Consider the following 25553-nt stretch of genomic DNA (forward strand, 5'->3'; position numbering starts at 1 on the left):
AAGACTTTACTGAAATAACATGAGCTTCCGCGTTTCAGGTGACATATTGTCTGATAATTGCCAGTGGCTTATACATTAGATATCAACAAGTGGCTTCCAAGAGTCTTGAAGATGAGTCATCTTAAGGTTCAGTGCAAACGTCCACATACCTTTACAGAAAAGGCTCTCTCAGCATTGAGTCACAGGCTTGTCTTCGATATTTAAATTACTGTTAATGCTCCTGCTAGAACTTGAAGTGACCTTGGTCTCAGTTTTCAATGTCAATAAGCCCATTTCTCTGGATAAATGCCTTTAATGAATCACCCCCACCCCGCCCCCGAAAAAGGAATGTAATCTGCCTCCATGCTGTAATCTTAGAGCAATTTACTATCCGTAATGAACTGAGTAAGGCAGGGGCAATTCTGCCCAGTCCTAACACTTCACATACTAATACTCCCAGACCCCACACTCGGGTATCCTGAGCGTAGCACTAAAATGTTTCTCTGCCTTAATAGTCTCTTCATGTAAGAAGCTCCCAATAAACCACACTCCCTCTGAATGCAGTGTTTTGAAGTCCATGTCCACCTGGCCTCAGTGGTCCAAACCTAATCCAGAGAGTGGTATATTGTTCACAGTCAGAGGCCTTATCTGATTTAATCTTAACAGAAGATCCTAAGGCTGGAGTATGGAATTAATTATCCAGCCACTCATACAGGTGTTTCTCACAGAACAAGGTTAAGACTGTGGGCCAAGCAGCTGGCAGGGCACAAGTTGTGCCTATTCACTGAGTAAACAAAGAGCTCATATTATGTCAGTCTGGTCTTTTGGGGCAGCTGGCATGGTCTATGCATAGGCTTGGAAAATGTCATATTTAAGTAGTGCTGTATAAGAAAAACATCACTACAGAGAACACAAAAACACACATAAAAATGTGGTTTTATGATATTGTCAGGAGCAACAAAAACAACTGCATTATATAGCTCCACTTTTTAAGTGTTTCTCTTTTTGAATGTGTATTTGAGAGACAGAGAGAGAGAGAGAGAGAGAGAGAGAATGTGAGTGGGGGAGGGGCAGAGAGAGACGGGGGTCAGAGGATCGGAAGTGGGCTCTGCCCAGACAGCAGCGAGCCCGATGTCGGGCTCAAACTCAAGAACTGTGAGATCATCGCCTGACCTGAGCTGAAGTCGGGCATTCAACTGACTGAGCCACCCAGGCACCCTTTAAATGTTTCTTTCTTTTTTTTTTTTTTTAATGTTTATTTATTTTTGAGAAGGGGGGAAGGGCAGAGAGAGAGAGAGAGAGAGTCTGAAGCGGGCTCTGTGCTGATAGCAGAGAGCACAATGTGGGGCTCGAACTCACAAACCGTCAGATCATGACATGAGCTGAAGTCGGATGCTCAACCACCTGAGCCACCCAGGGGCCCTACCCCTTAAGTGTTTCTTTATTATCATTTCCATTTCATGCAAATCATAAAGGGTGTGTGTGTGTGTGCGCGTGTAGGCAGCTTAGAATCTGAATTTGGGATGAGAAATCTTAGATCTAAGCCAGTATATACATAGTAGCTGTGTGATCATGGCCAAGTCAACAGATCTCAGCCTTCACACCCGTAAAATGGGGGTAACACCCCTCTATTTTATAAGATTGCTTTATGATGAAGGAAGGGGTATGACACAGCTTTGTAAATTGTAATTCTCCTTAAGGATTTTAAATTATTATTACTTGAGCCTGGTTAGCAGTTTGTGTTTTTGTTTTATGACCATGGAAACCATTCAGAGTAAAAGAGGTGAACTCAAATTTTGCCTTAGTCAAAAGTTGGTTAAAAGGAGTACTGCATTGTCAGTGAATTTTGATCCTGAAAAATGCTACTTTTTTAATCTTCCATAACAAATAATTAAGAGGTATCCGCAATTAGACTTAATAGAAGTTATCCTCATTTTTTGGTCTTCAGTATTACAATTACATGCGTGTGCATGCACATGTGTATGTGCGCACGTGTAATCACAAAGGGCCAATCGTTTTGTTCCTGATACATTACTGACTAGAACATCTTCACTCCAAAGGCAAAGGAGAAGTGGTGACATGTGATAGCACATTCTCAGAGACAATTCCTAGCAATGATCTTGACACTTAAGTATCTATCAGTAATGTGACACAGGTAGCACAGAACTTGGATGCAGACAGCTGTAGCCAAACAAACACTTTAACAATGGGAATGGCCTGACTATCTTTCAGACAAATAAAACTTCTTAATTATGATCTTGAAATGCATTCAGAAAAGTAATCACTATAAGGGAAATGGCACCCATTTTATGCTCCTTATTTTACGTATAACTTACAGCAATCTGATAGATAAAATTTTACACTACTTTCTTTTTTTTTTTTTTAAAGTTTTATTTATTTATATTTGAGAGATAGCATGAGCAGGGGAGGGGCAGAGAGAGAGGGGGAGAGAGAATACCAAGCAGGCTCTACACTGTCAGCGCAGAGCCCGATGTGGAGCTTGAACTCACAAACTGCAAGATCATGACCTGAGCCAACATCAACAGTCTGAAGCTTAACCAACTGAGCCATCCAGGTGCCCCTACGCTACTTTTTATGTCAAACAACTAGTTACTTAATAGACATATGGTAAACTGGAAAGGGCACTGAATTAGAAAAATTAAGACAAATTGAGTCAAGACTCTGTCAGTTATTAATTTTGATATTTGGGGGCACACTGATTAATTTCTCTGAGGGTCAACTTTCATATCTGTAAAGCAGAATCATAACAGGTCACAGAATTGCCATGGGAATTAGAGAAAACATATGTGGAAGTGTTTTGTAAACAGTGAAGCACTCTACAAATGTTAGGTGTTATTATTTGAGAAAAATCTTCACATTTAGGAAGTGCTTCCCCTTCCTCTAAAAGTTTCTTTAACTTATCCTTTGTAATTTCAAATCTTTCTAAAGGAGACTGACATTTTGGGGGGTCATATGGGCTGGCGGGACTGCTGATTTTCCACTCACCATAATCCTTCACATGTAAATTCAGTAGCTACACTGCATGTTTGGATTAAAGTTGTAGGTAGCCTCCCAACACAGAGAAAAGAAGATGCACGCATCTTCTGTGTTAGGCCAGCAAACGTCCAAGCTGGAGCTAGCCTAGCGAGCCTAGCTCACAAGGCTAACATGGCTGAGGAAAACGAGGACATCATCTGGTGCATGAACATAATTTTCATCAAGTATGAGTCTTGGCAGTGTTACTTAGAGAACTACAACCGATGAGAAATGGTTCTGTCATGACTTTGGGGCATATGTTGCAATAACTCCCTCTCTGGAGGGAGGGCTTGAGGTTGGAAGATTCCATAACTACCAAATGGATTCTGCTGTGCAAACTGCTTGGCCAAGGGGACTGTCCCTCGTGGATCTGGATTTGTCTCTCCTCACCACTGGGACCTTGTCAGGATCATCCAGATCCTGACCGGCTTCAATACTCTCGAGTGTCCAAGGTAAGCACTTAGAGTCTGGATAACTACTTTCAGAAGATTTCTGGGTTATCTACCTATGAGCAATGTCCCATTGTATTCCAAATAATCTGCAGAATCTACATCAAAATGTTTCTTTGGGGTGGGCAGCTATACTGTCTCCTGACTGGCTACCTCATGTGCTGTGGAAAGATCGCTCTGATAGCACTGTGCAGATGGACTGGTGGGAAAGTAAGTGACCAAGGCAGTTGTAGTCATGAAGGTGAGAAAAGACGAGGGCCTGAAAGAAGTATGGAGATGGACAGGAAGGCCCGGTGGGAGGATTGCTAAATAAGTGGGCTCAACAGAATGTGGTGACTTGTCAGCTGTGGCCACAGGGGGAGGCAAGAAAGCTACTGTGACTCCATGTTCCATTCTGGGCAACTGAGCGGATGGAGACCATGCAAGAGCGGGGATGAATGTCATCCAGTATTATGTAAACTAAAAATAAAACAAAACTGCATGTTACCTGTGAATGCAGTTCTATAATATCAGTGTATCCTATGTGATGAAGACTTAGAAGGTAACAAGCAAAAAAATCACTTATGTCAGGCACTGGCCAAAAAAACCCCAACTCACTTTATTGTCTTCTGTCTAAAGTTTTTTTCCATAATATTTTCATGTATAAAACCTTAGTTTTATAAGTTTTCTCTTTCAAAAGAAACATTTGGCCAATGTGTTCCATACTCCTGGAAGGAATTTTTGATTTATAAATGGCATTATTGTACGGATTATAGAAGCTATGAGATCATTCTTGCTATTGTTTTTCCAGAAAAAGGACCTTTACATAGATCTCAAATATGGTACCTTGCCAGTGTATCACACAGGCTTATATCTCTGTTTGAGAATGTCTTTGATAAGACATTAACTACAAGGAAGAAAGCGTTAGTCAAAAGATAAGCCATAGATCTTGGCTAATTCCATATCTGACATGACTGTAATGATGTCAATTATTAACATAGATGACTTGAGAAAAAAGAAGTCAAAGGTGTGAAGAATATTGCAGCTGCAGGTAGAGTATAGTTCCTGGGGATTCTTCCAGTGAACAGAATTACGAAGCATAGCATTTTCTGGCACAAGAACAGACACTCAGATCAATGGAACAGAATAGAGAACCCAAAAATGGACCCACAAAAGTATGGCCAACTAATCTTTGACAAAGCAGGAAAGAATATTCAATGGAATGAAAACCGTCTCTTCAGCAAGTGGTGCTGGGAAAACTGGGCAGCGACATGCAGAAAAATGAACCTGGACCACATTCTGACACCGTATGCAAAAATAAACTCAAAATAGATGAAAGACCTAAATGTAAGACAGGAAGCCATCAAAATCCTCGAAGAGAAGGCAGGGAAAACCCTCTTTGACCTTGGCCGCAGCAACTTCCTACTCAACACATCTCCGGAGGCAAGGAAAACAAAAGCAAAAATGAACTATTGGGACCTCATCAAAATAAAAAGCTTCTGCACAGTGAAGGAAACAATCAGCAAAACTAAAAGGCAACCGACGGAATGGGAGAAGATATTTGCAAACGACGTATGAGATAAAGGGTTAGTTAGTATCCAAAATCTATAAAGAACTTATCAAACTCAACACCCAAAAAACCAATAATCCAGTGAAGAAATGGGCAAAAGACATGAATAGACACATCTCCAAAGAAGACATCCAGATGGCCAACCGACACATGAAAAAATGCGCAACATCACTCATCATCAGGGAAATACAAATCAAAGCCCCAATGAGATACCACCTCACCAGTCAGAATGGCTAACATTAACAACTCAGGCAACAACAGATGTTGACGAGGATATGGAGAAAGAGGATCTCTTTGGCACTGCTGGTGGGAATGCAAACTGGTGCAGCCACTCTGGAAAACAGTATGGAGGTTCCTCAAGAAACTAAAAATAGAACTACCCTACGACCCAGCAATTGCACTACTAGGTATTTATCTACAGGATACAGGTGTGCTGTTTCAAACGGGCACATGCACCCCAATATTTATAGCAGCACTATCAACAATAGCCAAAGTATGGAAAGAGCCCAAATGTCCACTGACAGATGAATGGATAAAGAAGATGTGGTATATATATATAATGGAGTATTACTCGGCAATCAAAAAGAATGAAATCTTGCCATTTGCAACTATGTGGATGGAACTAGAGGGTATTATGCTAAGTGAAATTAGTCAGTCAGAGAAAGACAAATATATGACTTCACTCATATGAGGACTTTAAGAGACAAAACAGATGAACATAAAGGAAGGGAAGCAAAAATAATATAAAAACAGGGAGGGGACAACTTAAGGAGGGGGACAACTTAAGAGACTCTTAAATGTGGAGAACAAACAGGGTTACTGGAGGGGTTGTGGGAGGGGGGATGGGCTAAATGGGTAAAGGGCATTAAGGAATCTACTCCTGAAATCATTGCTGCACTATATGCTAACTTGGGTGTAAATTAAAAAAAATAGATTAAATAAAAATTGAAAAATATAAAAATAAATAAAAAATTTAAAAAATATATTAAAAAGAAGCCGAAGCATAGCATTTTCATCACTGACATTTCTATTTTATATTTGGATGAGCATTTTTTTCTTTGTAAGTTAAAAAAAATGACAAACTCACTTATACATACATTTGTACATTTTGTGAGGCCATTTTGAATAATTCATGAATAGTCAAAAGAGCACAATCATTTAGTTCATTTATAACATTTTAAGAAATGAAAGCATTTCCCATTATTATCTTACTTTGCTATGAAATGAGAGTTATGGATTTCCAAGCTTATATAGAATACAATTTGACAAGGTCTCTAAAATATTTATTACAGTGAAATTTACTGCCTGGAAATTTTATTGCACCAAAACCAGTGGATCACTGGAATTGAATTTGCCAGATCATTATAATAATACTATTGGGATACAATTTTATCTATATGAACTCTTATGGACTGAAGTAATGCTGATTTATATGAATTCTTCATAATAATGAGTCATTTTCATTGTTATTTATTGTTATTTAATATTGATGGAGTAACCACAATGTGGGATTCTACCTTTTAATGAAATTTCCCATTTATATCCTAGGAAGACATTAAGCATATGAATTTATATAATGGGAATTTCTGCTTCTACCTTTCTGTTCTCCATCTTATTCATTGGTAAACTTAATGCAAACCAGGAAGAAAAATGATCTCTTTAAACTTACTTCTGAAAAGGTAAAAAAGTTTTTTCATCTCTGCAGCTTGGGGAGAGATAAAACCGACAGGCTCACTGAAGAGCAATAATTTAGAGACTAGTCGGTTGGCTTGACTAACAGCTAGATGAAGTGCCTAACAGAACCAAACCTGTCTTTCTGGCATTATTGGAGAGTGCATGGCTCCAGTGAGAAATATCTTAGAGTCAATTTACAGTATGTTGCTCCCTTTCTCAGAGGTCATTGCTGCTGTGAATTTTGTAACGAGGAGACGAGTAACACAAGCATTAACTTCTCCAGTTTCATTTTTCTCCATAGAAAACAAAGACTTTTTTTGGGGTGGGGGGGTCAAGGGCCCCATTAGTCTCTCGGGTACCATCAGGGTTTGAAATCTGGGGGTCCTTTTTGAATCTTCCATTGCCTTCCAGCCAATCATTCACCAAGTCCTCTCCATTTATCTTTATCTCCAAAACTCTCCACTTCCACTGTCTAGTTAAGTCTCTTATCTCTTAACACCTGCATTACTGCAACAGTCTCTGAGCTGGGCCTTTTGCCTTTGATCTCTTATCTCTTCAATTAATCCTGTAGGCTGCTGCCAGATTAATCTCCCTCAAACCATGCTCTATGTCATTCCCCTGTTAGGAATCCATGGTTTTGCCACATTACCGTTCCTTCAAACCCAAACTTCCCATCTGATATTCAAAGTTCACCATCCGCCTTCACTGGCCACGCTATTCTCCTATTTCTCTGTCCTAAGTCAACTTGTCCTTATTTAGCTCCCTCCCACAGTACTTCTGAGCCTTGTATTCATAAGCATCCCCTACTTCCTGCCTATTCGAACCTCATCAACCCTCCAAGACTTAGCATTATGGTTCTTCCCCAAACCCTACACTTTAAAAAAAAAAATTATTAAAAAATTTTTTTTAACGTTAATTTTTGAGACAGAGAGAGACAGAGCATGAACAGGAGAGAGTCAGAGAGAGGGAGACACAGAATCTGAAATAGGCTCCGGGCTCTGAGCTGTCAGCACGGAGCCCGATGCGGGGCTCAAACTCCCAGACTGTGAGATCATGACCTGAGGAAGTTGGCTGCTTAACCGACTGAGCCACCCAGGGGCCCTTAAAAAAAACATTATTAAAGTATAGTTGACAGACAGTGTTATTAGGTGTCGCTCAGTGCTCACCACGGTAACGGTAGTCACCAACTGTCACCATACTACTGTCATTATGACATTACTGATTGCATTCCCTATACTGTACTTTTCATCTCTGTGACTTATTTATTTTATAACTGCAAGTTTGCCCCTCTTCGTCTCCTTCACCTACTTTGCTTATCCCCTCCCACCCCACTCCCACCTGCCCTCTGGCAACCACTAGTTTGCCTTGAGGCCTGGAATTCTTTAAGTGGAGAGTCCTCAGCTAAGACAATAGAAAGCTAAATCTTGTAGATAGATCAACTCCAAAATCCCTGAAGGAACCACTGGGGTCCAACTCTCAGTTTAGGAAGGGCAGGTAGAAAAAGCCAGGCACAGAGATAAGAGTTTGGAGCCAGAGATATCAGGGAATGTGGGCTACAGTCAAACTGGGAGAGATGAGCTGATCCCAAGCAGATGTTTAGGACATCACTTAGCGTTTGAGGCTTTAGTTCAGTTCAATAAATATTTCTGGAGTGTGCGTTTTTGCAGGTACTGTTCCTGGTGCTTGAGATCTAACAGTAAGTAAACCAGGCAGACATGAGCCTGTTTTCTAAGCATGTTGATCCAACCTTTATGCAGCATGTTTCCTAAAGTGTAGTCAGACAACCAAATCGTTACAAGGAGGTGTTAGGTGAAGGCAAATGCATGGTAGGAGGGTCTAACCTAAATTTCACTCTTTTTTGAGATCCAGATCTGGATTTCAGGCTGTCTTTGTGACATTTCTACTCAGTTGTTCCTCCACAAACACACACGTTCAAGACCAAACTCATTATCGTTCACCTCCATTGTCCCCAAACATAGCTTTTTGCCGGTGTTTCCTGTTCTCAGTGATGGGCTTCCTTAAGCACATGGTTATAAACCAGAAATTTAGGAATCATCCTGACATCTCTTACTCCATCGTTCTTCATCGCCGTTTCCTTACCAAACACCGGTAATTTCATCTAAATAGTTCTCAAATTCATTTCCCCTTCACCATCTCCACTGCCCCCATCCTGACAAAGTTCTCCTTTCTCTCCTAGTCTATTTCAGTAACACAGATCAAATCATGCCCTTCCCTGCCTTTTATCCGCCAGTGGATTCCCATTGACTTCACAATAAAGGCTAAAATCCTTGGCATGTCCCAAATGGCTTTCAAGGTGTCTGACCCCACCTGTCTCACTAAGCTCTTCTTGCACAAGAAGAGCTTAGTGACACAGGACTCTTCCTGCTTCAGCCACGAGGAGCTTGTTTCTGCTTCTTGATGTACTAGCTTCGCCTCCAGCCACCTCCACTACAAGGCAGTGCACAAGTAGTTCCCTCTGTCTGGAATGTTCTTCCCTCCTGTCATTGTCTGATCAACTTTCACCTTTGCAATAGGGACAAGATACTCTTTTCTCACCTATAGTTTCCTTATCAGGAAAGTGGAGGCAAATTCTACCTCACAGGTAATGAGGGAACAGACAACCAAAAGCATAGGGAAACACTAAAAAAAGCAGACTGGCCCACACATTAATAATATTGTTCTCTTCTCTTCTTCAACTTATTTATTTCTGTCCTGCAGAAATTTCTTCTTTTTGAAAATTTCTTTCTTTTTGTAAACCTTCACAACATAGGTCTAGAAGTAAGATGTGATTCTGTCAAGCTCCTTTCCCTCACATTAGTGCATCCTGCTGTGTGCCCATTCTCTGAAGTAGATTTTGGAGGGAGGGGGAGAGAGCGTGGTGGTAAAATGGGCAGATTTTGGTGCTAGGAAGCCCAGAGTTCGTATCCCAGACTCACTTCTAGACTGACTCCATTTCAAGCCATATGACTTTGAGAAGGTCATTTAACATCTTTGAGCTTTCTGCTTCATCATCACTAAGAAAGGGGTAATCTCAGCTCCTACCTCATGTGACTCCTCCTTGTCTGAGGATGAGTGGAATGAAGAAGGTGCTTCATAAACAGCTGCTGCTGCTTTGATAACCATGTGGGTTTAAACACCCTGGGTGTTTCTGATTCTGTCCTGGCAGTGTTCCCATGCTTTATTGCTTCTCTCTCTCTTTTTTTTTTTTTAAGTTTATTTATTTATTTTGAGAGGGAGAAGGGCAAAGAGAGAGGATGAGAGAGAGAATCCCAAGCAGGCTCCACACTGTCAGCACAGAGTCTGACTCAGGCCTCGAACTCACGAACCGTGAGACAATGACCTGAGCTGAAATTAAGAGTCAGATGCTTAACCGACTGAGCCACCCAGGCACCCCTCTTTATGTGCCTTTTTTAAAAAAAAAAAAAAATTTTTTTTTTTAATGTTTTATTTATTTTTGAGACAGGGAGAGACAGAGCATGAACAGGGGAGGGTCAGAGAGAGGGAGACACAGAATCTGAAACAGGCTCCGGGCTCTGAGCTGTCAGCACAGAGCCCGACGCGGGGCTCGAACTCACGGACCGCGAGATCATGACCTGAGCCGAAGTCGGCCGCCCAACCGACTGAGCCACCCAGGCGCCCCTCTTTATGTGCCTTTTTACAAACAGTATACCTTCCATTGGTGCCATCCCTTTAGCTTCTCCGAAGAGTTTAACCCACTTCCAAAGGTAACCTTCATTTCACATCACAAGACTGAGAAAAGTGGTATTCTACTTCTCATTTATAACATCTATGTTCTCTTTTCGTTATTTACCTATCTGATGTGACTGTCACATGTACGATTTTAATCAGAGCACTGGCAGATAGACTGATGTACGAATGGTTTGTACATGGGGTCTTGCATTACGTATTCACATTTTTTTTCCATACATGATTCTGAGGACTGCGCTCCAATTTGAGTTCTCTCTTGCTATAGACACTGTGTAGAAAGGGCTTTACCTTTGAAAATAGTTTTCTCCTGCTGTTTAATCGGGGAGGGAGACAAGGAAAACTTCTCATAACAATGCATTGGGTGCTGGTTTGCACGTGGTTCTATGAAATGACCTCCTAATGGTGCACTAGACAAAACCCTTGGCCTCTGGAACACCGAAGTCCACCTCCATCCCAAGACGTACCTGCTATGCTGGCACTTTGGTGAAACAAACCAAACTAAACCAAAATTTAATTTATTGAACATGCATTTTTATTGTGTAAGCTTGCAATTTCTCTTTCTGGAGACTATTTTAGTGGGAAGAATAATGTCACTAATACTAAAACCATTGTGTGTGTGTGTGTGTGTGTGTGTGTGTGTGTTTAACCTCTTTGATCTTTTAATCTTATTCTCTTGGTTAGCTCACTCTACTTTTTTTTGTCTGCTTACACCTCCTTGTCTTTTGTTACTTCCTACCCATTCTTTATCCAAGGTCTGAAACTGAATAGGCTCCTGGATGTTCATGGGAGAAAACTGGGGCTGGTTCTAGGCTTGCCTTATTTTCTGCCCAGCACTATGAACCCTGCCTCTCCTCCTCATCTCTTTCTCTTACTCTCTTTGAGGACTATTATCAGCAAAACCTTACCACGAAGAGTCTGGGTGACATTATTAACATTTCACAGGGCTCAGGGGCAGAGGAGTCGGTAGCCCTGAAGCTGCTATCACAAGATGCACAGGCTGATCACGTTCCAGGCAAGAATTACATGTTCTTTTTAGGTTTTAAAACAATGTCTTACACCCCGAAGATGAACACCAATTGGTGTTCTAATTGGAGACTAGAGACAATACCAAAGATATGTCTGATTCTTTTATTTTCTATGTACCAACCCAATTTGTTTCTCTAGTGGGAACTTGAAATGAAAACCAACATGTATTAAATAATACTCTGGTTAACTGGACAAAGATGAATATGTCATTCTCTTTGATCACCTTGAACTTCACTAATGACAGTGAGATGACTGAACGTCATTGATGACTATCAACAAATGAAGTAACGATTTTTTTTCCCATAGATCGATTTCTTAGCTACAGATACAAAGGTATGAGGTCAGGGGAGGGTTAAGTTTTGAGTTTCCATCAAATCGTTGTAATCTGAACCTAGTCCTCAAATGTCTATAATGCCAAAAGTTTCTTGGTGAAATACAACTCATTGTGAATTCTGATTACATTTCCTATTCCCTTCCAAAAAAACAGAAAGGAAATTAAGTTATATTTGATTACATTACAAAAAATCCAACTGGTGTCTGGGCAGTCATTACCATGTCAGAAGCAAACATACATATTGTACAGGGGCAGGCTCTGGGCTATTGGGCTCTGGCACATGGGCTTGACCTCTTATTCTTTAGACAAGCAATTTGTAAACATCAGGAGAGAGTTAAAAGAACACAAACGTACCTATGTGTTTTCATTATGAACAAGGCCAAATATCTTTTGTTTATGTAAAATAAATGAAAATTACATCTCTTGAAACGTGAGTACAATTTGTTGCTTCCTCACAGCAATGTGACCAATTTTAATGTATCAAGTTTCTCAAACTATATTCAATGAAGCCAAGTCTATATGGTGGGGCAAAGTATACTGGATCTATTTCAGTATTTATCAGCCACTTGGTTGGTAGACCACTTGTCTGTGTCATAGCACAATAAAACACTTAATTTCTCAAATGTGTTGGCCATACAAATCCCCGGAGGATTTTGTTGAAATGAAGTTTTTGATTAAGTAAGTCAGAGATGAGGCCCAACATCCTGTCCTGTATATCTGGGAGGTGTTGGTGCCGTGACAAACACATTCGGATAGGAGGGTGTGCTATCCACACAGCATGTGGCCTCCTGTCTTTATCTGCCCCAGATCGTCAGTAGACTTAATAGGCAGGTATGTATGAGCTGTTTCAATTAAACACAAACAATGCAATCCCAGACTTTTATTTCATATTCCGAGTACCTTTTTAGTTCACACTGGAATGCAAAGTATGGATTATGTGATTATTTCAGGTTTGAACATAGCTCAGGGGAATATTTGCAGAACATCTGAAGAAGTGCTGCCTGACACGAGTTTTCCCAACGTTCGGTTAAGAAGCACTTAACGGTATAATGGAACCAGTTAGAAAACACTCAGAGAGTGCAGCCTTGGGCTTTGGGCCTGTCCAGATGATTCTTCTTTGCAGCCAGGGTTGAGAAATCCCCTTTGGAGATTACAAGGCCAGGCATGTAGGGGGGTGATGCACTCACAGCTCCTGTGGAGGTTGGAGTGCAGCTTAGAGAGCGAATGTGTAAGACAAGGAAAATAACAAAGTGAAGAGAAACAGTGAATTCCAGGGACAGAAAAAAAGAGGAAACATTAGAAAAAGGGCCGAGTGATAGTCTAAAAGTTGACTATAGTTCAAGAAAAGCCGAGTGTGGGGCGCCTGGGTGGCTCAGTCGGTTGGGCGGCCGACTTCGGCTCAGGTCATGATCTCGCGGTCCGTGAGTTCGAGCCCCGCGTCGGGCTCTGTGCGGACAGCTCAGAGCCTGGAGCCTGTTTCAGATTCTGTGTCTCCCTCTCTCTGACCCTCCCCCGTTCATGCTCTGTCTCTCTGTCGCAAAAATAAATAAACGTTAAAAAAAAAGAAAAAGAAAAGCCGACTGACGGAGTGGAGGCCTCCCAGGTGTGGGCAGCATGGACGATGAGGCAGGTCTCATCCTCTTTGTTACTTGTACTGATACAGAAGTGGCCTGAAAGCACGGACAATGAATGGAGACAGGAAGAGGAATGCATGTTTGCATTCATGTAATGCATTCATGTAATGCAATCATGTAATGATCACTAGTCTCAAAACTGATGCTTTCGGGGCCCCTGGGTGGCTCAGTTAAACTTCTGATTTTGGCTCAGGTCATGATCTCAGAGTTTGTGGGTTTGAGCCCCGTGTCAGGCTTTCTGCTGCGAGCACAGAGCCTGCTTCGGATCCTCTGTCCCCCTTTCATTCTGCCCCTCCCCCACTTGCGTGCATGCACTCTCTCAAAAATAAATAAACATTTAAAAAACAAAACAAAACCTGATGGTTTCATTTTTGGAACCGCATGAAGGAAGCGGGAGAAGTACCATTAAACATCTCCAGTCTGGGACGACGGCAAAACTTTACAAGGGTTCACTGTGGCCCAAACCCACACACCCCATAGGGGCTCCTTCAGCTGGTACAATACAGTGTCTGTGCGGTTGGTGGTTAGAGTCTATGTTTATAACACTTTTTGTCCAATCTTAACTCTTGTATCAAAGCAGCACAAAAAACCATGAGAAAATGTGGCGCGGTAGCACACAGTGCCAACATTCAGCGCCTCACATGGGCCTGTCTGCGCTCCGGGCAAAGGGACCGCTGGACAAACATTACACAGTCAGCCGATAAAATTCAGCATGCACCGGGGGCCGAGTATCTATCTGGATGCGATAAACATCATACTAGAAAGTTAACCCTTGGCTTTTTCACAGGGAACACATACTTATAAGGTTTCAAACACAATTGTGTTTGTGAATCAGAAACCATAAGGCAAGAGACACCTGGTGAACAGTGAATCTCCAGACGGTAAGAAACCAAATCTGAACACCTTTATCAGGGAGGCACCGCCCAGTTCAAGTGAACAAAAGATTCATGGTTTTCTCTTTCTCAAAGAGTTCACTTTGCTGGGTGTTCTGTTTGTGATCTTCTTTCAGCTGATAGGGGCTTTTGGTTACCGACTCTTATCCTTCTATCTTCTGCCTGCCTCACAGCTGTTTAAAGTTCCTATTGGCTACTGCTATTATCTCGTTTTTCAATGCGGCCACTAGACCCCGTGCCCTGATGCAGACAACCCAACTTGAGAGTGTTTTGCCTTCTGACTGCTTCTTTCCTTCAGGAAAATGCTTGTGCAACAAAGGAGGAGTGATACTGTGATGTCATTAAGGAGCCCCTGAAAATGCAACAGACCTATCGCCATGCCACAAAGGGGCCCTTGTGGGCTTGTTTATCTATAGGCTCGTGAAAACCTAGGAAGTCACTTTGTTTGACTGGACTACAAAGCTTAAAATGGTCTCAAGCACAGATTTGCTTTCATTAAAAGAACAACCACAACAAAAAAAGATCAAAGGAGGAAAGTATCATCTTCAATCTCATGTTTCTCCTCCTCTTGTATCACCTCAGTAAAAGGCATTAAGCAAATGCTATGTAACTATTAACCGATGGATTCTTTAAGATACTTTTCAACTAGAGTCTGCAATATTTACGTGCTTTTTAAATGCATCTCCCTCATCATTCCAGACCAGAAACCAGTATTTTGTTTGACAGATGAGGACTTTCAGTGTAAGTAAGATAGAAGCACATATTACACATGCATATATTGGAAATCATGCGATATATTGCAAGCACTTACACATTCTCAGGAGATGAAGATTTACTGACCACCTACTCACGGCAGTCTTGCCAAACAGTCACTGTAAACACTTGCTTACAACCCAAGCTCTAAAATATCCAGCTGGTATGAAAGTTCTTTTTGTGGGAAATAACTAATTTTTACTTATTCAGAGATTCTAAGTCAATGAAGAGTGGAAACTCCTGATAGAAAACTTGTATACTCAGAATAAGGAACAATAACCCCAGTGCTGTGTATGTTCGTGTGTCTGTATGTGTCTGTGTGTCAGTGGGATTGTTTGTGAGTATGTTTGTATGTTTGGGTGTGGTGATGGGGAAGCTGTGCAGTGAGACTTTAAGATATACCATTAGATCTTAGCTCACTGATTTGAGGACCCCTGATGTATATACAGAACCTTAAACATTAAGTCATTTTAAAATTTCATTTAAATTCAAGTTAGTTAACATACGGTGTAGTCTTCATTTCAGGAGTAGAACCCAGTGATTCATTGCTTACATATAACACCCAGTGCTCATCCTAACAACTGCCTTCCTTAATGCTCATCACCCATTTAGCCCCTCTTCCCTTCCAGCAACCCTCAGTTTGTTCTCTGTATTTAAGAGTCTCGTATGGCTTGCTTCTCTCTGTTTTCATCTTATTTTTCCTTCCCTTGACTCAGCAAAAGTTTCATTACAAGTCAGCTCAGATCATCTAGAAATGGAATAAACTGAAGATGCCAATCTCATCTAGGTTTTTCTAGACAAGAGGAGAAAGCATTATTTCTGATTTGAACTCAGGAACAAAATACTACAGGAGAATGCAGGACAAGATCCTGGATCCGCAAGATTCTGTCCTGTGATACCAGCATATATAAGAGGCTTTTCACTGCAGGTGCTATGATTGAGTGTCTGATCTGAAAATCCAAACTCCAACACTGGTCCCCCCCACCCCGTATTGTTTAATGAAGATTCAAAGGATTTTTGCCATAATGAAAAGTCTCATTCACTCACAACTTATTTAGCTAGGGTCCCCAACCAAGGAGTTGATGAAAATGGTCATTTGGACATTTCATTGCTCCTTCCCATATTGGTCCGGAGAACATTTTGCAATTTTAACTGTACTTACAGGGACTGAAGGCTTCGCAAATTCTGCAGTGCTCCCGCCGGTACCTGTCTTAGGTGATTATTCTGCAGCATACTGCACGTGAAAACAAATGAAGAAAAATGTTAAAGAAAGTTAACAGTAATGAATAATAACTGGCCACAGCACTGCCAGGCTCTGTTGTAAGTGTCAGGGAAACAGCAGAGCATCAGACAAAGCCTTGGCCCTTGGGGAGCTTGAATTCCTATGTGGAATGAAAGATAATTAAAAATTAATGGGTGAGTATATACCATCAGGCAAATGGTAGGTACTATGAATAAAAAACAAAATATGGATTTGGGATAGATGCATACAAGGGTTGAGATTTTTATTTTAAAGGTGGTCAGGGAAGATCTTTCTTAGGAGTTGATACTTGAGCGGAGACCAGAATGGAGTCATGGAGCAAATCCTGTGAACATCTGGGAAGAGTTTCTGAGAAGAGGGAGGAGTAAGTGCAAAGGCCCCGAGGCCAGAGCTTGCTTGATTTGTTCAAGGAGCAGCAAAGGATCACTTGTGAGGAGGAGCGAGTGAGAGCAAGAGGTTGGGAGAGGCTGAAGCTGTCTCATGGAGGACTTGCAGGCCACAATGAGGCTTTATTTTAAGTGTGACAAGAAACTCTTGTTGAAAGGTTTATAGGGAAATGACACGATCTTATTTATGTTTTTCTTTTTTTAAAAATTTGACTACAGTTGATGTCCAATGTAACATTAGTTTCAACTGTACAACTTACAGATTTGACAGGTTTATACATTATGCTATGTTTGCCACAAGTGTAGCAACCGTCTATCCCCATACATTGCTATCACAAGATCACTGAATGTATTGTGCCTTATATTCCTGTGACTTATTCATCCCATAACTGGAAGACCTTATCTCCCACTTCCCTTCATTGATTTGGCTCACACCCCCATCCTTCTCCCCTCTGGCAACCATCAGTTTGTCTTCTGTATTTATAGGTCTGAATCTGTATTTTTTTTTGTTTTTGTTTTGTTGTTGTTTATTCACCTTTTTGAGATTCCACTTATGAGTAGAATCATGGTATTTGTCTTTCCGAGTCTTATTTATTTCACTTAGATAATACTCTCTCAGTCTATCCATATGGTCTCAAATGGCAGATCTCATCCTTTTCATGGCTGCATAATATTCACACACACACACACACACACACACACACACACACGCACCCTTTATCCACTTCTCTATTGATGAATACTTTGGTTGCTCCCATAATTTGGCTATTGTATCTAATGCTGCAATAAACACAGGGGTGCGTGTATCTTTTTGAATTAGTGTTTTTGTTATCTTTGGGTAAATACCCATAATGAAATTATTGGATCACATGGTAGTTCTATTTTTAATTTTCTGAGGAACCTCCATACTGTTTTCCATGGTGGCTATACTGTTGACATTCCCACCAACAGTGCAAGAGGGTTCCTTTTTCTCCATATCCTCACCAACACTTGTTTTATTTATGTTTTTAAAGGACCACTCCGAGGACTGTATAAATTAGACAAAATGGAAATATGGATACAGCAGGAAGCTATTCAAGATCTTCTTTCTTGTGTAGCCATATTTTAATGTAAATTAAATTCTTTTTGTGAAGTATTGAGCTTTTGCTTGCCTGGGTTCAACTGTTCTTTTCAGAACATGACTACAGAACAGAAGCAGCTGGCAACAAAGAAATAAATATCTATCATTGTTAGTAGGGAAATAGCATGGAAAAAAATTCCCATTAGATTCCTCATATTTTGCTATTTTATTCATAAATATTTAGGGGCACCTGGGTGGCTCAGTCGGTTAAGCGTCCGACTTCGGCTCAGGTCACTATGTCGCGGTCCGTGAGTTCGAGCCCCGCGTCGGGCTCTGTGCTGACAGCTCAGAGCCTGGAGCCTGTTTCAGATTCTGTGTCTCCCTCTCTCTCTGCCCCTCCCCTGTTCATGCTCTGTCTCTCTCTGTCTCAAAAATAAATAAACGTTAAAAAAAAAGTAAAAAAAAATAAATATTTATAAGGCAATAATTTTGCATCCGTTCTCCCAGTATTTCGTGGTCTACGTAAGCCAAAGGCAGAAGACCATTTTAAGAAAGCAGCCATTTTACAGAAAAGCCTCTACTTATTATGTCACAAACCTATATCTGGATCTCTGAAATAGTTTGGTTCCTTCACTTCCACAATGGAAGTTTCTTTCCATTAGATGACTGGCTGGGGACCCAACCCTAGGTGTGTCTAACTCCAGACTCGATGCACTTTCTACGACACCTTGCAGCATTACCTTGAGGCGTATTTGGTGAATGTGCAAATTCTCAGGTTGTACAGTATATGGCATGATTAAGGTATGGGTAAGAGTATGGGTTCTCCAATCTGTCTACCCCGTCCCTGCCCCTAGCAGTGTGGCCTCAGGGAAATCGTCCAAGTTCTCAACTTCTCGGTGACCAGTGATAATGCCCACCCCCAGGGCTTACTGTTATGATCCGATGGGTGAAGGTACACAGAACAATACCTGCTGTGTGGTAAGCGTTCAATGAAGGCTGACCCTTTTTGTATGAATTGATAGACTCCCTTCTCAAAACTAACAATATAATGGGATTGTACTGGATGTGACATTTTAATTAACCAGAAAGTAAAATGGGGAAAAAAAAATCCGTGCCAGTGGTTCTCAGACTTCTGGGTTCATCAGTATCCATTGGAAGGCTTGTTAAAGCACAGCCTGCTGGGCCCCACCATCAAAGTTTCTGGTTCCGTAGGTCTGGGTAGGAGCCAGAGAACCTGCGTTTCTAGCAAACTTCCAGGTGATACTGGTGCTGCACAGTAAGGCAGCACACACTCACGCACACGCCTGTGCTATCCTAAATTGCTTCCACTGGAGTATTTTCACAACTTGAGGCTGCAATGAGCTTGGAGAGAAGTCTTAAGTTAAACATTTTTTTTTTAATGTTTACTTATTTCTGAGAGAGAGACACAGACAGAGTGCTAGCAGGAAAGGGGCAGAGAGAGAGGGAGACACAGAATCTGAAGCAGGCTCCAGGCTCTGAGCTGTCAGCACAGAGCCCAACACGAGGCTCTAACCCACCAGCTGTGAGATCATGACCTGAGCTGAAGTCAGACACCCACTGACTGAGCCACCCAGGCACCCTTGATAAGGCCTATGTTTTAAGTCTCTGAGAGCAAACCATTTACTCTCCCTGACCATTTGTCATTTACATGTATAATGAGAATAGAATAATATCATCTGGTAGATAAGGTGTTTGAGGATTAAAAATATGAAAGTACTTGTAATACTTTCATATATACAAATATGAGTGTGTATACAAATAAGACACGAAAATACTTTAGAGGTCATAAAACTTACACTTTTCTTATCATGGCTGAGATTCTGTTTACTAAGGAATATAATTATGTCACTTGTATCCTAATAGTTTTACTGAAGTAATTTCATTATTAAACTTGAACTCAACTAACATTTCATAAATCAAGAGTGTCAAATGTATTGGTTCCTTTTTTTTTAAGTTTATTTATTTATTTTGAGAGAGAGAGCGAGAGAGAGGGCTCAACCAGGGAAGGAGCAGAGAGAGAGAGAAGGAGAGAATTAATTCCAAGCAGGCTGACAGTGCAGAGCCCAAAGTGGTGCTTGATCTCATGGTTCATCAGATCATGACCGGAGCGGAAATCAAGAGTCAGACACTCAACGAACTGAGCCACCCAGATGCCCCATTGTTCCTTATGAGAAAAGTCAAGTTTTAGGAAGATCTCACATTTCACTTATCTGTTAAGGAATTGGTAAAATTATAGCTTGAATTCCATATTTTACATAATTTACTTGAGTATTAAAATTTTACATTTCTATATTATTTTATACTTTTCCAAGTAGTTTTAATATATTATAAAATTTTACCTTCACAGAAATGTTTTCTAAGTCACTCACTAATTGAGTGATAAATGTGAATGTTGGTAAGATTCAGATAATAGACTTCATTGATGTCTAAACTTTGTAGGTGATATATTACTCTATAAAGTATTGAATAGTCCTTCTACGCTTTCTAACCAAAGAGTGAAACTATTAAAATGGGGTCTTCCTAAAACAAGTGGAAAATTGGAGTAGAGGATAAGAGATACTCAGATGGTTTTCCTCCATTAACCAGTGGCAAACTTTCTCCAAAGTTTTATATATCTGGTTTCAGAAAACAGAACTTATATGAACTTTGCTAATGATAATTTTTAAAGCTACTCCTGAACTACCTCCCAGCAATTTAATTTTTGAACTACTTCTACAAGTAAAATATCAAAAATATAATTTAGAAATCACTTAAGTCCTGATCTCTCCCTAAACTAAAGAACTTCTGTTTAATTACTTTTTTTTTTTTTTTTAACATTTTTATTTATTTTTGAGACAGAGAGAGACAGAGCATGAACGGGGGGAGGGCCGAAGAGAGAGGGAGACACAGAATCTGAAACAGGCTCCAGGCTCTGAGCTGTCAGCACAGAGCCTGATGCGGAGCTCGAACTCACCGACCGTGAGATCGTGACCCGAGCGAAGTCGGACGCTCAACGGACTGAGCCACCCAGGCGCCCCTGTTTAATTACTTTTAAATGACAAAACAAGCACAAGTTATCTCCACAAGTCTCCAGTAAGTTAATTAGAAAATTCTGTTTTTGTTTAAGATATCCTAGTGGGAGACAAAACAATGAAAGGGTTTACAGCACTTTGGAGTGCAATTAAAACAGAAAGCATTCACAACATAGCTGCTGATTTCTTTTGCAAATACTCCTTTATTCTGTGCATCCAATAGAAGCAGAAAGCACCATGAACTGAATATGGGTTTAGGCACTTTTGGCTTCGTTTTTATCATTCACATATGGGTGAGAAAAGAAAATTTTCCACTTTCTCTAGAGACAAAGAATGGCTGCATATTTCTTTTAATTAATTTTTTTAATGTTTATTTATTTTTGAGAAAGATCAAGAGAGAGAGAGAGAGCACGCGCGAGCACAAGTGAGGGAGGGGCAAACAGAAGGAGATGCAGAATCAGGCTCCAGGCTCTGAGCTGTCGGGACAGAACCCTAGGCAGGGCTTGAACTCACCAGCCACGGGATAAAGACCTGAGCTGAAGTCTGATGCTTAACTGACTGAGCCACCCAGGTGCCCCAGTATTTTCTTAATTTCTTTCCCTGATTTTAAAATATTACAATCCATTAAGAAAATGAAGATAGTGGTGCACCTGGGTGGCTCGGTCGGTTAAGCATCCGACTTCAGCTCAGGTCATGATCTCACGGTCCGTGAGTTCGAGCCCCGCATCGGGCTCTGTGCTGACAGCTCAGAGCCTGGAGCCTGCTTCAGATTCTGTGTCTCCCTCTCTCTCTGCCCCTCCCCTGTTCATGCTCTGTCTCTCTCTGTCTCAAAAATAAATAAATGTTAAAAAATTTTGGGGCGCCTGGGTGGCGCAGTCGGTTAAGCGTCCGACTTAGCCAGGTCACGATCTCGCGGTCCGTGAGTTCGAGCCCCGCGTCAGGCTCTGGGCTGATGGCTCGGAGCCTGGAGCCTGTTTCCGCTTCTGTGTCTCCCTCTCTCTCTGCCCCTCCCCCGTTCATGCTCTGTCTCTCTCTGTCCCAAAAATAAATAAAAAACGTTGAAAAAAAAAATAAAAAAAAAATTTTTTAACAAAAAAAATAAAATAAAATATTACAAGTTTGAAAATGCTTTTATTTTAAAAATTTATTAAAAATTTAAATATGTTGAAATTATTGAAGTCTTAAAATATTGAAGTTTTAAAATTTAAAATATTTCATACAGCATCCCACGCTTCTTAACAGTACTTTATTTGGTTTTCTTTTCTGCCAACAGGGCTACGTGAGAACAGGTACAGTGAAGCAGAGGGAGATGAAATCATATGTTACAGGGGAACTTCATCACAGTCGATGGCTTGATCCTTAGGTATTCTTTCTGCCTAATTGTCCTGTGTTTAGGTAGGTATAAAGTAACTGTCGAAACTCTGTTGTAAGCCTATGTGGGAAGCAGAGAATTTTGGCTAACCGTGACTTTTCCATGGTTAGTTTTACCCATCACCTCTATGGCTTTGGTTCTGCTACTGGGTGGCGGAAAGATGAGCTGTTCCTTGACTGAACGGTTGACAGGAGAAAATGAACCTTTGCTGAAGAAAGCCTGGTTCAGAATTCCACTGGACTGGGTGTTTTACAATATAGAACCAATAACTTATTTTTCTATGAAGCCAGTATTTATAGAGATAATCTTAAATACTAGTGATCTTCCAGAGTTAACGGTAGTAAGATTTCAGATATAAAAGAGTCCTAGCTAAGGAGGGCTGTTGCTATCTTCATTTTCTTTCTTTCTTTTTTTTTTAATTTTTAATGTTTATTTATTTTTGAAGGAGATAGAGACAGAACATAAGTGGGGGAAGAGCAGAGAGAGAGGGAGACACAGAATCCGAAGCAGGATCCAGGCTCTGAGCTGTCAGCACAGAGCCCAATGTGGGGCTCGAACTCATAAACTGTGAGATCATGACCTGAGCCCAAGTCAGAGGCTTTACCAACTGAGCCACCCAGGCGCACCACTATCTTCATTTTCTTAATGGATTGGCTTACTATTATCTTTCTCTTTTTTTAATCAAATGCCCTCCTTACCCTCTCTATGCTGATCAGGGACCCAGATGAACATAACTTTTACACTACCTTTCTTACCATGCTATACAATAATCAGTTATCTCTTTCTTTCAGTGGCTTTTGGGTTTTATAAAACATTTGGAAGAGTTGCCATGAAGAAAGAAGCAGGCTTATTCAGCATTTTACCCCTAGCACTGTGGTCTCAACACTACCAGACTCAATTCTCCCTTTAATACTAAGTATTTATAATGCCCCATCTATTATATTTAGATAAAATTCATAAAAATATAGCCTATTTACACACATCGCTTCAAAGAAAAAAACCAATAGAATGTACTGCCCTAACTATATTATAAAGGAGAAATAAAAAAAATTTATAATAAAGTGATACATGTATCATTATATAAATGATGCTCAGATAGGAGACATCTTTATGAACGAGTCAGATGTTGGGCTCTTTTTTTTAAAATACAAACTTAAAAAATTTTTTTTAAAAACTTACATCCAAGTTAGTTAGCATATAGTGCAATAATGATTTCAGTAGAATCCGGTGGTTCACGCCCTACATATAACACCCAGTGCTCATCTCAAGTGTCTTTCTTAGTGTCCCTTGCGCATTTAGCCCATCCCGCTGCCACCTACAACCCCTCCAGTAACCTTCAGTTTGTTCTCTATATTTAAGAGTCTCTTATGTTTTGTCCCCCTCCCTGTTTTTATATTATTTTTGCTTCCCTTCCCTTATGTTCATCTGTTTTGTATCTTAAATTCCACATATGAGTGAAGCCATATGATATTTGTCTTTCTCTGACTAATTTCGCTTAGCACAATACTCTCCAGTTCTATCCATGTTGTTGCAAATGGCAAGATTTCATTCTTTTTGATTGTTGAGTAATACTCCATTGTATATACATACCACATTTTTTTTTATCCATTCATCCATCAATGGACATTTGGGCTCTTTCCATACTTTGGCTATTGTCGATAGCGCTGCTATAAACATTGGGGTGTATGTGCCCCTTCGAAACAGCACACCTGTATCCTGTGGATAAATATCTAGTAGTGCAATTGCTGGGTTGTAGGCTAGTTCTATTTTTAATTTTTTGAGGAATCTCCATACTGTTTTCCAGAGTGGCTGCACCAGTTTGCATTCCCACCAGCAGTGCAAGAGGGTTCCTCTTTCTCCGCATTCTTGCCAACATCTGTTGTTGCCTCAGTTGTTAATTTTAGCCATTCTGACTAGTATGAGGTGGTATCTCATTGTGGTTTTGATTTGTATTTTCCTGATGATGACTGATGTTGAGCATTTTTTCATGTGTCAGTTGGCCATCTGGATGTCTTCTTTGGAGAAGTGTCTATTCAGGTCTTTTGCCCATTTCTTCACTGGATTATTATTATTATTATTATTTTGGGTATTGAGTTTGGTAAGTTCTTTATAGATTTTAGATACTAACCCTTTATCTGATATGTCAGTTGCAAATATCTTCTCCCATTCTGTTGGTTGCCTTTTAGTTTTACTGATTTTTTCCTTCATGTTTGCTCTACTTTTAATGAATAAGGTTGGGTGTGAGAGAAACAACATGACCAGAAGCTGTTTTGTACAAGAACCATGAAGTGAGATTAGAGTTCTACATGGATACTAGAATAAGAGCTAGAATTCTTAAGATACATAACAGACTATGCTTATATGGGAAAGAAGGAAACAACCTTTATTAAAATAAGGATAACATGCTAAGATAAATGATAGATGTTGTAGGGGAGAAAATTAGGAAGTGTTACACTCTCACAAACGAGCATGACATTTTCAGAAATGCCTGTTCCTTGTAGAGGAGAATAGTGTAAAAATAATTCTCTTTTAGGACAAGATAAGGTTGAAATATCACAAAGCACATTTATCCTATCTCAAAGCTCCATCACATGCTGAAGCAAGCCTTCATTCTCCAGTACTGGAGATCCTAATGGCAACAGAGAATTGAGGCCAAATTGGAAAAAAAAAATCACAGTATTGCCTTCATAGAAGTCGGGTAGCAGACCCTGCTGGATAATGGAAGAGCAAGATTAGAAAAGCAACAGGCCACCCAAATAAATATATATATTACACAATTGTCATAACAGATTTTTATGACTGTTCTCCAAAAAATTTTAAGGCTATAATACAAAATCTTTACAAAGCAAACTTTGTTAATGAAATTCAATGGAACCTTATGTTTCATATTTCTCTGCTAATTTAATGGCAATTATTATTAAAAAAATTTTTTTATGTTTTTTATTCTATTTTTGAGAGTGAGAGAGAGAGAGACAGAGAGAGAGAGAGAGAGAGAGAGCAAGCAGGGGAGGGGCAGAGAGAGAGGGAGACACAGAATCCGAAGCAGGCTCCAAGCTCTGAGCTGTCGGCACAGAGCCTGACGTGGGGCCCAAACCCATGGACTGTGAGATCATGATCTGAGCCGAAGTCGGACACTTAACCGACTGAGCCACCCAGGCGCCTCAAATGGCAATTATTTTTAAGAAGAAGTTTTATACCTCCACGGTTATATATTTTTAATTTATTTTGTGGCTGTTGAGGTAATTCTTCTACTGCACTAATACTGTTTTCAACTAAATCATACAATACCTGGAATAGACAGGATGCATACACTGAATTATTCAGTGATTTTACGAGAATACATTTATTCCATTTAATTTTTCCTGTACAAATTATTAGGCCTATGCAGAACTTCTTATAAAACCTTT

The 25553-nt window shown here is 40.4% G+C and overlaps 1 protein-coding gene across 3 annotated transcripts in view; it reads right to left on the reverse strand.

Annotated features, from left to right (window-relative positions):
• Nucleotides 1-25553, reverse strand: part of LGR5 (leucine rich repeat containing G protein-coupled receptor 5) — a 130734-nt gene that overhangs the window by 29655 nt on the left and 75526 nt on the right. For all 3 annotated transcript variants that reach the window (XM_058742037.1, XM_058742035.1, XM_058742034.1), the window contains one exon: nucleotides 16198-16269. In XM_058742037.1, coding sequence (XP_058598020.1) covers nucleotides 16198-16269 — 72 coding nt within the window. The remainder of the gene's footprint in view (nucleotides 1-16197; nucleotides 16270-25553) is intronic.

The sequence above is a fragment of the Neofelis nebulosa genome, chromosome 8 (assembly GCF_028018385.1).
Source record: "Neofelis nebulosa isolate mNeoNeb1 chromosome 8, mNeoNeb1.pri, whole genome shotgun sequence".
NCBI classification, from domain to species: Eukaryota; Metazoa; Chordata; class Mammalia; order Carnivora; family Felidae; genus Neofelis; species Neofelis nebulosa.